Source organism: Phoca vitulina, unplaced genomic scaffold (assembly GCF_004348235.1).
Source record: "Phoca vitulina isolate PV1807 unplaced genomic scaffold, GSC_HSeal_1.0 scaffold41, whole genome shotgun sequence".
Lineage (NCBI taxonomy): Eukaryota > Metazoa > Chordata > Mammalia > Carnivora > Phocidae > Phoca > Phoca vitulina.
Window position 1 is genome coordinate 3349748 of NW_022589744.1, and position 14553 is coordinate 3364300.

The following is a 14553-nucleotide window of genomic DNA, read 5'->3' on the forward strand; positions in this document are numbered from 1 at the left end:
GGGTGTAGCAATTACTTCTTAAGAAATATAAAATAAAAATTAAAATAAAAATACTAGGGACACCTGCGTGGCTCAGTCGGTTAAGTGTCTGACTCTTGATTTCAGCTCAGGTCATGATCTCAGAGTTGTGAGATCAAGCCCCTCATTGGGTTCCTTGCTTAGTGGGGAGTCTGCTTGAGATGTTCTCTCTCCCTTACCCTCTGCCCCCCTCTTTTGTGCATACTCTTTCTCTCTCTAAAATAATAAAGAAATCTTTAAAGGGGGGGCCTGGGTGGCTCAGTAGGTTAAGCGTCTGCCTTTGGCTCAGGTTATGATCTCAGGGTCCTGGGATGGAGCCCCGTGTCGGGCTTCCCTGCTCAGCAGGGAGTCTACTTCTCCCTCTCCCTCTGCCCCTCCTCCCTGCTCATGCTCTAATAAATAAATAAAATCTTTAAAAAAATTGTTATAGCTAGAACTGAGCATTAAATCACCTATAACTCTTTACTAAAGCCCACAAATAGTGTACTTTTTACTTATGTGAAAAAGAAGCCTCTATCTCTTTAGAATTATATACAATAAAACTAACCATATAGTAAGAAAGTATACCACCCAATTACAGCATTTCCCCACATGAAGTGAAATTTGGGTACACAACTATATTTATTATATAAAATATGTATTATATGTGTTATAAACCTAACCACTTTTAACCTGCTACCCACTACACTCTTGAAAGTAGAAAAATACAATTCAAAAGTAGGTCTACAAACTTCCTGCCCCTACTTTTCAGGTCGGATAAATAAAATTATTTCACATTCCAGAGATTTTTGTTTTAAACAGAAAGAACATACCTCTTTGCCCTCCTTAAATAATTTATTTGCTTCATGGGCTGCAGCTGCCACCTGTTGGCTCTTCAGCTGGCTAAGTTTGCTGTCTGGATTCCGTAATCTGGTGATAATTCGAGTTGACCCAGATGCCCCTCTTCCAGCTCCAGGAGACTCACTTATTTCCCCATTAGACTTCTCTGATTTGAAATCACCTGTTATCAGATGAAAAGCCAAAAGTAATTGCTAACAGTAAGTTATTTATAACAACACCTTACTTATCCAAAACTCTTATCTGATGCACATCTAAGATCCAGAAAGTAAACAAAAAGTCCTTGAATGGCCAAAGCAAATATATTAATTCTTAAAGGTTTTACTTAAAAGACCTTTACTGTGAGTCACTTATTATTTTACAGAAAATTCAAACATGCCAGGTTATCATTTCAAAGCTCATGTACTAGAAAACATGAAGGGCTACTACAAATGTATAAGCAACAAACATCATAACTCAAAATGCACACTAATAAAACACTGCCTTATATATTCAATATGGATCCTGTACAAAAAGTAAAGGGTATAATTAATTTTAGAAAGATTTCCATTGAAACTGTTTAAATACCTAATGATTTAAAGCTTATAAACATAAATGCCAAGTGAATTTTCACCTAAGGAACCTAGAATTATCTGTGTATGCAAATAATTATACATGTGAAATCAACTAAATTAGTTTTTTCACTATAATAAAGGCCTCTCACATTTTCTTAACAACTTAATTTTTTAAAGCCACAGACTGCACCACCAAGGGGCAATTACTGCTTTGCCAAGAATCTCACTTTGCTGAAAATTTCTCTACATTCTTAAAACTATCATATCACTATCCAATTTCCATTGGCCAGATAGTTGAACAAGATTTCTCTCTCTGTTTAATTTAAGCTCTTTAACATGAACAATAGTGTGTCACTGGCAAATGAAAGGCCAAACATAAAATTTACTATATACTATACATTATAAAGATGGCATTTTGAGTAGAGAAAAAAATTAGATTGGGAAAACTGGCTATTTTGAAAAATACAAAAGACAATTCAGGAAACATTTCTTAATTTTATCTGACCAACACCATTTCTTTCCTTTGTGCAGATGCTTTTCCCCCACTTCAATCATGATTCAGCGAGGGCTATAAATCAAGGTATCCTACCATATTGGGTGAACAACGTCACCCAGCTTAGCCTGACAGAGCACATAACCACCTGGCCACAGTGACTGTCCCAAGCCATTCAGCATACTACTCTAATTTTTTAAATCTGGAGATGGATAAAGGGTTTTTTTAAAGTTGTTTATTTATTATTTAAGTAATCTCTACACCCAACATGGGGCTTGAACTCACAACCCCAAGACCAAGGGTCGTATGCTCTTCCAGCTGAGCCAGCCAGGCGCCCCAGTTTTGCTTTTTGTGTTAGCGAACAAAAAGAGTATAAATTAGAGGCTGTCTACTTTTTATCCCACAACATGGGAAAAAACTTTTAAAAATATGAGACAATAAGCTCATCAGGGGGGCAGGGGGGGGGGGGGGGGAGTGGGGTAAGAGGAAGACCCATGATAACCTCATTTGGTGCCCATGGTCCAATAATGCACCTGAAGCTGTCTGTTACTACCTCTAGACTTCCCAATTGCATGACCCAATTAAATTCCCTTTTTATTTTAAGCAAGTTTGGTGGATTTCTGTCACTTAAAGCCAAAAAATTCTAAATAATCCAGAGTATTTTAAGATTTTTGACCCCAAAATATGGCACTGACTGAATCAAGATGGGTAAGGGATACCGGGTGTTTTTCCATCCCAGGCTGGAAAGTAGAAACCTTCAATGTGTGACAGCAAAGCAGTTAATCAGACTATCAACAATTTTCTCTTGGGTCTCAGACCATGAGTCTACCCATGCTGAAGTTTTATGTCAAGATACTGACTATGGTGGCTACTTCCTGGGGCCATCTATACGGTCCTACAATAAAGACTTTTTAGACAGCATCTTATCTAAGCTGCACTTCCTAAAAGCAGAAAGGGAAGGCAGAGTGCTTTTTAAAAGCCCTTCAATTTAGAGCCAAAGATCCAATACAGCTGAGAGTCAATCCTTTGACACTTGCTAAGGTGTTGTTTTTCTAAGTTTATTTATTTAAGTAATCTCTACCCTCAACGTGGGGCTCGAACTCATGACCCGGAGATCAAGAGTCGCATACTCTTCCGACTGAGCCAGTCAGGCACCCTGACACTTGCTAAGTTTAATAAAATAAGGGAAAGGAGGCAGAAAATTCATCCCTGGGGGTAAGAACTTGAAAGGGCTGAGAAAGGGAACAAGGCTTATCTAACACCCCCTGCCCAAAGGCCACATTCCTATCATAAAGGAGTGAATCACTGCCATGCAGCCTGGAGGCAGAATACAGAGCTGCTTTACCCCAGCCTCTAGAGCTCATTGTTTAAGGATGGCAGGAGGCAGAATTCTGCCTAGGCAGGACTTCATTCACCCGAAGGCTAGGGAATTGGGTCTGCAAAGCAGACCAACAGAGCAAGTAGAGGGGCTTTACCTTCAGAGACCCTGAGAAGAGTTTCTGGGTAATGGGGACTCGGCTGGGTACCCAGGGAATTTATGAGGGAGTGCTACTGCCAAATCCCCAACAACCCATCCCTGACAACAGCCAGCAGGAACTAGCTGCTAAAGCAGAATGGCCTCCAGAAGGGGGATCTTCCCATATATTTCTCACGTTTCATCCACAGCCATCCTCCCAAAAAAACAAGGGCAGCCAGAACACCCTCCACTATCAGGATAACAAGTGTGACAGGCAGTTAAATTCATAATTTGGCTCACAGATTGTGAGATTGAGAGAAACTATATCCAGACCTAATCAAAAATAATACACAACACACAGAAGTTCTAAATAAAGTTACAACTACCAGAGGTAATTCTGGGAAGTTTTTGAAAAAATCCTCAGGTGTGGGTGAGATCTTTGCATTGTGTTAAGCAGAAGCATTTTTGAATTTGAGTAAATATGTCTGTGCTGAGCTACCAAAGGTGTTAACTGTGGGGATATTTGTTTCCTATCTTCTCAGCATTCCTCTTTCTTTGGAAAACCATTCCTACCCCACTCTAATCATATACTTTTGCTGGAGCCATCAATTATAATACCTTGCCTGCCCTGGCCACAGGGGTGGGAACAATATGTCCAAGATAGGTCACTCAAATTCCTTCCTCAAGGACTTTTGATTTGGAGCAGGAGTAGGGGCCTTGCCTTTGGGTCACAGACCTTGGGAAGATATGAATACAAACCGCTGATGCCATCTTCCCTGCCACTTGGAAAAAGCCTGTCTGTATTAGGAGAGAATGAAGTTAACACACAAACATATGCACATCAAAAGGTGGAGAGAAAGAGAGGAAGACAGAAAAGCTTTGATACCTGGGGGTCCAGTTATGCCTGATGATGGTTTGGACTTTCCAATTACATGAGCTAGTTAATTTCCCTTTTCACTTAAGCTAGTTTAAGCTGGTTTGGTAGCTTGCAACTGAAAACAAGTTCTAATTAAAACAGATCTCCATCTCCTACCATACACAAAATTATACAGCAGGATTAAAAACAAAGTTACACAAGTATTATGTGAAATTACTGTAAAACATGTATATGCTTGGGATAGGATCTTCCTTAGTAAGACACAAAATCCAGACAAACCCTAAAGAAAAAAATTAGTAAATTTAACTATATAAAAATATAAAAGTTTCTATATAACAAGATAACAGGAAGAGTTAAAACAAGCAATGACTGTATAAGTATATACATAAAATCAAAGATAACAGCCATAATACATAAAGCATTCCTATGATTCATTAAGAAAAACTATCAAAACGCAATAGGAAAAAATGAGAAGATATAAGCAATTCACTTGAAAGTTCAACAAACACATAAAGAGAAACTAAAAACATTAGTAAGCAGAGATATGCAAATTTTTAAATGAAATATTTTTCATCATTAGCAAAAAAGAGACTGATGTTGAATTTAGGTGAGAGTATGAAAAAATACATATGTATGTAAATTATTGGTATAAATCCCTTTTAATGTACAACTAAGCAGCAGTCATCACTATTTTAAAAATGTACCTACCATGTGACCCAGCAATTCCACTTACTGTTCCTATACTGCCAGAAATACTTGCGTAAGTACACAGATATATGCTGAGGATGTCAAAAAAAAAAAAAAAAAGCACTACTATTTGTAATAAGAAAAAAAACTGTTAACAGCCTGTATGCCCACTAACAGAGAAATAGTAAATGAATTACTGTTCATCCATACTGTGGAGTACCATGCAGCAGTTTAAAAAAAAAAAAAAGAATGAATTCAATTTATATCATGAAAAGATCCCCTATATGTATTACTGAGTGAAAAAAAGCAAGATGCAGAACAATGCATGCAGAATGATTCCATTTATGTAAAAAAAAAATTAATTAAAAAAAACCTTTTGGTAAACATACATACATTAATGTAACCACATGGAGAAAGACAGAAAATGTTACACACCAAATCATTGACCGTGGTTACCTTTGGGGAGGGGGTACTAAAGATTTATTTTTTCCTGGGTGCTTTTGCATTTTTTTAAATAAAAACAATGACAAGTGCTACTTGTGTTCAAAAAAAGAAAAAAAAGAGAAAAAAAGAGGAAAAGAAAATCTAAGTCTTCCCACCCCATCAAACTTTTATCTAAAAAATTAAAAATTAAAAAATTAAAAAGTTCGCTTTAATGGATGAAGTGTATTCTTACCTATCTCTTCTTGAATAGAGACAGGTGTGTGAGACTCTCTTTCTCCATTTTCAGGCTCATCAGCTGCCTTAGCAGATTCACTCTGGGAAGGATCTAGTTCACTGCTGCTGTTACTGTTTTCCAGATTAGGCTGGATGGAGGTAGTGGGAGCACTAGTGTTACTGCTGTCACATGTCTTGTTAGGTTCTTCTAGAAAAATAGAATATCTGATTTTTAGATTAGAAATCACATGAAAAGTAACTACGTTGTCAGAAAAGACATTTAATTGTTTGAGGACTGCATTACAAAGCTAGACTTTAAAAAGAAATGCTGCTCACATATGAAGAATGCCATGTCTGAGATCTATAAAGCAACACCCTATGAGTTATTTTTGAAGTCTCTCAGTCTACTAACTCAGACTCTTGTCATCTTAGTCTCTAGTACAAGGCAGACAATCTTTCAGATACCCCAGAGCTGAAGAAGAAGAATAAAGTGATATAACTACCCCACAAAACTTAGAAGTGGTTTTGAGATAATCCCTCAAAATCTGAAATTTATACTCTTACTTTTCAAAAAGTAGTCAGTTTTAGAAACAGCATTAAACTAGATTATTTATCTCTAAGATTTTCTGCTTGAATTCTGTGCTCCCAAATTAACTAGAAGGTAATGCTGAAGTCATTGTAAATTTTAAGAACAATTTAATAGTTATCACTAAGAATACTATTCCTAAAAGTATATCAAAATGAACACTACCATGAACTGAAAGCCTAGGTCTTTCCATGATAGTTCAGAAATTAAGAGCCTCCTTCCTTATTTCATTTTGTCACTAAGATAGTCTTTAAATCACCTAAGTTAAAAAGGGGTTGGCGATATATCACAAAGGCTATCCCTAATGTATAATGAGCTCCTATTAATTTTTTTAAGAAAAAAATCTCAACAACCTGACAGAAAAACAAAAAAAATCTATAAGCAGTCACAAAAGAAAAGAAAATGGCCTTTAAACATTTGGGGAAATGCTCACTTAATTCAAACTAAAAGAAATGCAAAGTAAAACTATATGGAGCTTCCCAGCTATCTGGCTGACAAAAATCCAAGACCCCACAATACATTCAGGTAAAGAGGCAGTTTGTTAATAGGCACTCCCACATAATACAGCAGGAGTGAAAAATGGGACAAAGTGGATAAAAAGGAACTGACAATTTCTACACATGCATTCTTTTTTTTTTTTTTTTTTTTCACAGAGAGAGAGAGAGAGCATGAGCAGGGAGAGAGGCAGAGGGAGAGGGAGAAACAGGCTCCCCGCCGAGCCAGGAGCCCGACGTGGGACTCGATCCCAGGACCCCGGGATCATGACCTGAGCCGAAGGCAGACGCTTAACCATCTGAGCCACCCAGGCGCCCCCACATGCATTCTTAACCTACCAATCCCATGTCCTGAAATCTATCCCAAAATACACTGGTAAAAACACTAAATTACTTATTTACAGAGCTATTCATTGCAGCATTATTTATAATGGCAAAAGACCACAGACAAAATGTCCATCGATGGGGCACTAATTGAATAAAAGGTGATATACACAATGAAATATCATGTATCACAACAAGGATTGGGGAAATCACCAGATCCACACATGAATGATTAAATGTAAAAGGAAAAGTGCAGAAGAGCAGTTACAGTATGCTAACTTCTGTGTAAGAAGGGGAGAGAAATATAGATTTTGCCTTTATTTACAAAGATTTAAAAACACTGGGAAAATAACCCAAAATTAACAAATGTGGCTACCTATGAGGAATGGAAAAGAAATGATTACCTAGAGAGGTAAAGGACAGATGTGAAAACTCTCTGTACACAGTTATACAATTTGATTTTGGAATCATGTAAATGCTTTACATTTTTCTAAAAATTAAAGTTAGAAATGCAATCCCTAAAAAGTGAAAACTGAAACAAATTAACCTAGTTGTATATCAAAAGTTGCTGGCATAACCACACAGAGAAAAAAATTATTTTAAGTGACTCTGGAACACAGTATTTTGACTGTATGTCTTTACTAGAAATATGGCATTAGTATCAATAAAGAACTATAAAAATCATCTTAAATACTATTTAGTGGTCTTACTGCTAGCAGTAATAGTGGTATTACAAAATTACTACGATATATAAAATCATTTCTTATTAATGTACACCAAGATGTTAATAAGACATATATTAATAATGTTATTATTAATGGACACCCATATCAGGACAAAGCAAATGTGTAATTAAGTTACTACTCTGTTAGGAACTAAAGCTTTCAGTGTAAGGGAAGAGATACAAGTTTAAAACCAAGGGGAAAATAAAAAGAAAGAAAGAAAAAGGAAAAGGAAAAAAAAAAACCTAAGTATGCAATCCTCAATCTGAATTTGAAATGTCAATATGAACTGATGATCTTTTTCTTTTCAAAAATACATATTTCCTAACACGATCCACCAAAAAAGCCTAAAGGCAATAACAGCCCAAGAGCAGTAAATACCTCTGGGCCCAGATTGTGGTCTCTAATATCATTCCCCACTAAAAGGAACCAGGACCTCTTGGAGGAATGACTGATTCCAGGTCTGGGGTAGGAAATATGTAAGATAAGCCTCATACATCTTATTCTGTCAAAAAGCAGGGAAGCTCTTGGGGCGCCTGGGTGGCTTAGTCGTTAGGCGTCTGCCTTCGGCTCAGGTCATGATCCCAGGGTGCTGGGATCGAACCCCACATCGGGCTCTCTGCTCGGCGGGAAGCCTGCTTCTCCTTCTCCCACTCCCCCTGCTTGTGTTCCCTCTCTCACTGTCTCTCTCTCTCTGTCAAATAAATAAATAAATAAAATATTAAAAAAAAAAAAAAAAAGCAGGGAAGCCCTCTAAGACTACCAGGGTCATGGAAAAAGGACTCAAAAGCCAACATGAAGGGGCTTGTGCTGGTCAATATAAGCAAAATGAAAAACTACAACTGACTAAAACAAATTGAATACATAAAGACCCATGAGTTCAAACAGATATTTAAAATTAGAAAGCCATGCCCCTGTGTAAAAGTCCGTAACTCATGAATCACTACTGAAGGTAACTGGACACCAACTCCTGATTCTGAAAAATAACTGAACATTTATTCCTGCTCTAACTACATTTCAAAGTATTCAAACAGCCTCAGTTAATGAGGGAAAATTCTTCACAGAATTCCAGCTAAACAAATACAGAAAAAAAGATAGAATTAAAAACCACCATATTATAATCTCCAAACAAATAACTGATTCTGAAATGATCATCAATGAATGAGAGGTTACAATGTCACTACCTGAACTCACTGATCAATTTCAGCATTTATAAAGGCAGACCACAAACAGACATCATGAGCCTTTTGATGCTATATGATATGAAGTACCCAGCACATAGCTTATGGAATATTCTTGCCAAAAACAGTTAAAAAATGATTTTAATCAAGATTTTAGAATAAATTAAAGAACACTAAGAGGAAGGAAACAGACAAATCCTGAACGTGGGATATCCCATAGCAAGATACACTATGATTCTTCAACAAGTCAACAGTGTATAGAGGAAAAAAGTCGGGGAAGGGGAGAGTACTCTAGACTAAGAGACTCAAGAGATATAAAATCAACTGTCATGTCATATGGGAACCTTATTTGGAGTTATTACAAACACAACAAATGTAAAAAAAAAAAAAAATTTTTTTTTAAGTGAGGAAATTTAAACTGACAGAACAGTAGATGATATTAAGGAATTGCTATCAATTTTATTAAAATGACAATGGCACTGTAATTATGTAAGAAAATGTTCATATTTTTTAGAGATGTATATAAGATTGGTGTAGCATGATGTCTGGGATTTGCTTTAAAATACTGCAGCAGGAAAGAACCCAAAATCATATTAATAAGAAAGGGGATAAAAAAAACTGTGGTATAGTTGCACAGAGGAATATTACAATACAATTAATATGAAAGAACTCCAGCAACATACAACATTATATTAGTAATATAAAGTGAAAAAATTAAGTTCCAAAAATTTACACTTAACACAATACACTTAATATATATTTAACACAATACACTTGGAATAAAGTTTAAAACAACTAAAAGAAAAATATATAGTTTTTAGCAAATTATATAAATCAACTCAATGAAGCAAAAGCATGTGAATTATATATCACTTTGATCTCCAGTATCAACAGTCTTGATTCTACTGTGTATCCCTTATAAAAACAAAAGAAGATGTTAGTGAACACAGGATTCAGAGTGACAACTACTTCAGGTAAGGGAGAGGGAGGCAGAGGATGAGACTGGGGGGGTGATTATAGATGCAGGTTAGTTTCAAAGCAGGACTTAGCCTTTTGTTTGGGGTGACAGATTCCTAGGTGTTTATTTTCATTATTAAGTAATTTAAAACCTGAATGAATAAAGTAAGGGATACTACACAATGGCCAATGATGAGTACAATTAACTAAGGATTGTGATTTATCTAACATTGTACACCTAGGGTCAAAGAGGAAAACATTTTTTGAGCCAAAAAAAGAAAAAACAAGGAGTTAAAAAAAATCATGGGTAAAGCAAGTATGACAAAATTTGATAATTCTTTTTTATATAAGTGTTAGATATATGGCAATGTGGGTGCGGTCATTATACTCTTAACTTTTATGTATGTGTAAAAATATTTATAGTAAAAAAATTTTATATGAAGGATTTCAAAATGCCAAATTTAACATCTGACAGCTACAAACCAGTAATAAAATCAACTAACTCAGAAAAATCTGGAACAAAAGAAGTCTCTCACAAATAATATCAAATTCTTCACTAACCATTCTTTTTACAGCTGTAAGATCTAGATTTGTAAAGTGTAGTAGTCCTCATGAATAATGGTCTAAATATCATCTTCTCCAATAATGAAGCAATATATAAAGATATCCCCTCATGAGCTCTGAGTGCATTGTCTCAGAGAATAAGAAAAAGAGATTAGACTCTAGACCAGCCCACAAAAACTTAAAATATTAGCACATAATATACTCCAAGTATGGTAAACTAAGAAAATTCTGGGATAGGAACTTAAGAGATTCTGACTGTACACATCTTAAAATACTTTAGAGAAAGTGTTTTCTGCTATCAGGGAGATAATGGTACTTCATACAAGAATAGGCAATCAATCCCTTACCAGGTATTCTCATCTAAAAAAGCCAATAACCCACTGAAAGCAAACTGAATTCAGATTGTATCCATTTAAACTCTCAAGGCGATAATAAGCTGAGGACTACAAATTCATAAACATAGTTTTGTTAGTTCGTCCAAAGTTAATCTGTCTTAAGTGGAAAACAGTGTTTTCCTCCATTTCAGTTTAGAATACTGATTTTAGTTGTTGGTTTTTGGTTTTTTTTCTAAAGTAGTCTCCACGCCCAGTGTGGAGCCCAACGTACAGCTCAAACTCATGACCCTGAGATCAAGACCTGAGCTGAGATCAAGAGTTGGATGCTTAACCGACTGAGCCACCTCGATGCCCTGGTTGTTGTTGTTGTTGTTGTTTTAAATAATTGTTCTAGGGGCATCTGGCTGACTCAGTCAGAAAAGCATGTGACTCCTGATCTTGGGGTCGAGGGACTGAGCCCTACATTGGATGTAGAAATTACTATAAATAAATAAACAAAAAACCAAACTTCAAGTAACTGTTCTACAACTCTTCACTTCTTTACTTCATTTGCCTGTAGATTTAAGGAAATCTGAAGCCCGTTGCTTCAAAATACCACCAAAAAGGTATCGCCTACCAAGATGTAGGTTTTAAACTTCAAAGTCCAAATGTTCTAGCCCTATGGCAAATATTACAGATTTTGGTATTTACAATACTATCTTCATTAGACATAACAAACACTGTCAATGAATAAAAATAGGGTAAGTTTTGTAGTCATCCCTCAAACCAAAATTACATGTAGATCTTGATCTTCAACTTCTAAACAGTAACACCAAAGCCTAAAAAACAAAATTCTAAGCAAAAAACTACAAAGAAAACAAGTAACTTTTCTATCTGAAGTGAAAAGGGGAATTTTTTTTTAAAGGAAAAAAAAATGAGGTAAAGTAAGTAACCAGAATGTATACGACTAGAAACTAAAACCAAACCTACTAAAAAGGATAAGAAACAAAAGATTATTTAACTGCAGAAGCTCCAAAAGCTTTACGGATCAACTCAGTGAGGCTAATACATTGGTTCAGCATCTACTACCAACAGCCTCTGAATTTCCTTTTTTTTTTTCTAAAGATTTTATTCATTCATTTGAGAGAGAGTGCATGAGCACGATCAGGAGGGGTAGAGGGAGAGAGAGAAGCAGGCTCCCCGCCAAGCAGGGAGCCCAACACGGGCCTAGATCCCAGGACCCTGGGATCATGACCTGAGCCAAAGACAGACGCTTAACTGACTGAGCCACCCAGACACCCCCACCGAATTTCCCTTGTAATAAAATTCAAAACTAAAGCAAAGTGCCTATCTCTTAAAATGTCATTATCACAAAAAGTTAAGAAATAGGTTAAATCAGTATGTTCTTTTAGTTTAACTTTATAGCTGTTAGAGTTTCAATATATCCTGGAAACATTTTCAAAACAATTACAGTTATGGAAATAAAGCCAGTTTTATCTACTACTGATATGTTCTTAATCTCAAGCATTAAATCTGGAGGCATTAATTTAAAACAAATGCTGTCTGCACTATGTTTGAATACAAATTCTCAATAGTGGATTTGACTTTAAGATGCTAGCAAGTCATGTATCTTTTTCTCCACTTAAAAATTTAAAATTTGACATTCTGGTACAAAAAGGTTCTAATCTAAAATCCAGGACAAAAGTGTAATTCTGAAACTGAGCCTTTTGCCAATTACAAAGAAGTAATACTAAACAGCATACTTGCTACATGGGGTTGTTTTTGGCAACATAACCATTTTCATGAGCTAAAGTGAAATGTCTGGAACACAGATGCAAGAAAAAAAATCTAAGGAATAGGTATATTAAAAGATTATTTTTAAGTGATGGCTACTAGCCTTGCCCAAAATATTGCCCAACTGAAAAGTTTAATCTTCAGTCTTTGCCACATAAAATCTTTTTGATCACTGATCATATCCAGTATGAAATCATGATATCGCCCCATTTTTCTCATGTTCTCACTCTAAGATTTTTAGACCATAAATTTGTAATTTTTCCTTTGTATAATATCATTTATTGCATTACATAAAAATGACAGTACTCTCTGACAAGACTTTACGTCAAGATATAGCTTGAAATAATATACATTTACTTCTTTTCTTTTGAAGATTTTTAAAAAATTTTAAATAATCTCTACACCCAACAGGGGGCTTGAACCCACAACCCCAAGATCAAGAGTCATACTCTCCACCAACTGAGCCAGCCAGGTGCCCCAATATACATTTACTTATAAAGAAATCTGAAAGTAGATGTATTTATTTTTTTTAAAGATTTTATTTATTTATTTGAGAGAGTGCACGAGTGGGAGGGGCAGAGGGAGAAGGAAAAGCAGACTCCCCACCGAGCAGGGAGCCCGAAGAGGGCCTTGATTCCAGGACCCCGAGATCACAACCCCAGCTGAAGGCAGATGCTCAACCAATGAGCCACCCAGGCACCCAGAAAGTAGATGTATTTCTAAAAAGATTCTGGATATATTTCTAAAGAAATTCTAGGTGGCTCAGTTGGTTAAGCATCTGCCTTCAGCTCAGGTCATGATCCTGGGGTCCTTGGATGGAGCCCTGCATTGGGCTCCCTACTCAGTGGGGAGTCTGCTTCTCCCTCTGCCCCTCCCCCTGCTTGTTCTCTCTCTCTTTCTAATAAATAGAATCTTAAAAAAAAAAAAAAAAGAAATTCTAAATTCCCAGATTATTTAAAAAATTTTTCTATTCCAGAAAAGATATATAATACAAACACTAACCAAAAGCAAGCTGTTGTAGCTTAGAAATGTTACTAAAGATAAAGGACATTTTATGGGATGCCTGGGTGGCTCAGTCAGTCGAGTGTCTGCCTTGATTTCCACTCAGTTCATGATCTCAGGGTTGTGAGACTGAGCCCTACGTCAGGCTCTATGCTTAGCAGGGAGTCTGCTTGGGATTCTCTCCTTCTCCCTCTACCCCTCCCCCAACTCGCATGCACGTTTTCTCTCTAAAATCAATAAATAAATTTTTAAAAGAAATTAAAGATAAAGGATATTTTACAATGATAGTTAGTTCAACAAGAAATATAAAGATTATGTGCACCTAATTATACAGCCTCAAACTATATAAGGTAAAAACTGAAAAAAATTAAGAGAGAAAAAGGCAACTCCACAGTAAATAGAAATAATTTTAAAATATAGAGAAGGAAAAGAAAAAAAAAAGACATAGCAAGGATATAGATTTGAACAACGCAATTCAAAACCTTGACCTGACTGTCCAATACTGTACCCAACGACTAAAAATACATATCCTCTTCAAGTGTACATGAAACATTTATCAATATTAACCATATACTGAACCATAAAACCTCAACAATTACTCTGATTACAGTAGGTTAAGCTAAAAATCAATAACAAAAAAGATAACCAGAATGGGTTAAAAAGAAAACTATATCATAATGAAAATCAGAAAATATTTTAAACTGAATGACAAAGACAGTATGTAAGTTTGTAGGATGCAGCTACAGCAGTACATAAAGGGAAAATTATAGCCTTGACGGAATAGAAAATATAAATAAAAACTAAAAATCATCAAAGCATCCATCTTAAGGAGCCAGGGCAGAAATAATATTTTCATCTAAATGTAGTATCAACTAGGATACTCTTTTGAGGAGCTCTATTTTTTTTTTAAAGATTTTATTTATTTATTTGGGAGAGAGAATGAGACAGAGAGCATGGGGGGGGGGAGGGTCAGAGGGAGAAGCAGACTCCCTGCTGAGCAGGGAGCCCGATGCAGAACTCGATCCCGGGACTCCAG

At 36.0% G+C, this 14553-nt stretch overlaps 1 protein-coding gene across 1 annotated transcript in view; it reads right to left on the reverse strand.

Annotated features, from left to right (window-relative positions):
- BPTF (bromodomain PHD finger transcription factor) overlaps positions 1 to 14553 on the reverse strand; it is a 144745-nt gene that overhangs the window by 66939 nt on the left and 63253 nt on the right. Inside the window, exons 6-7 of the mRNA XM_032429970.1 lie at positions 5599 to 5787; positions 831 to 1018 (exon numbers count right to left, since the gene is read on the reverse strand). Of these exons, the coding sequence (XP_032285861.1) occupies positions 831 to 1018; positions 5599 to 5787 (377 nt within the window). The remainder of the gene's footprint in view (positions 1 to 830; positions 1019 to 5598; positions 5788 to 14553) is intronic.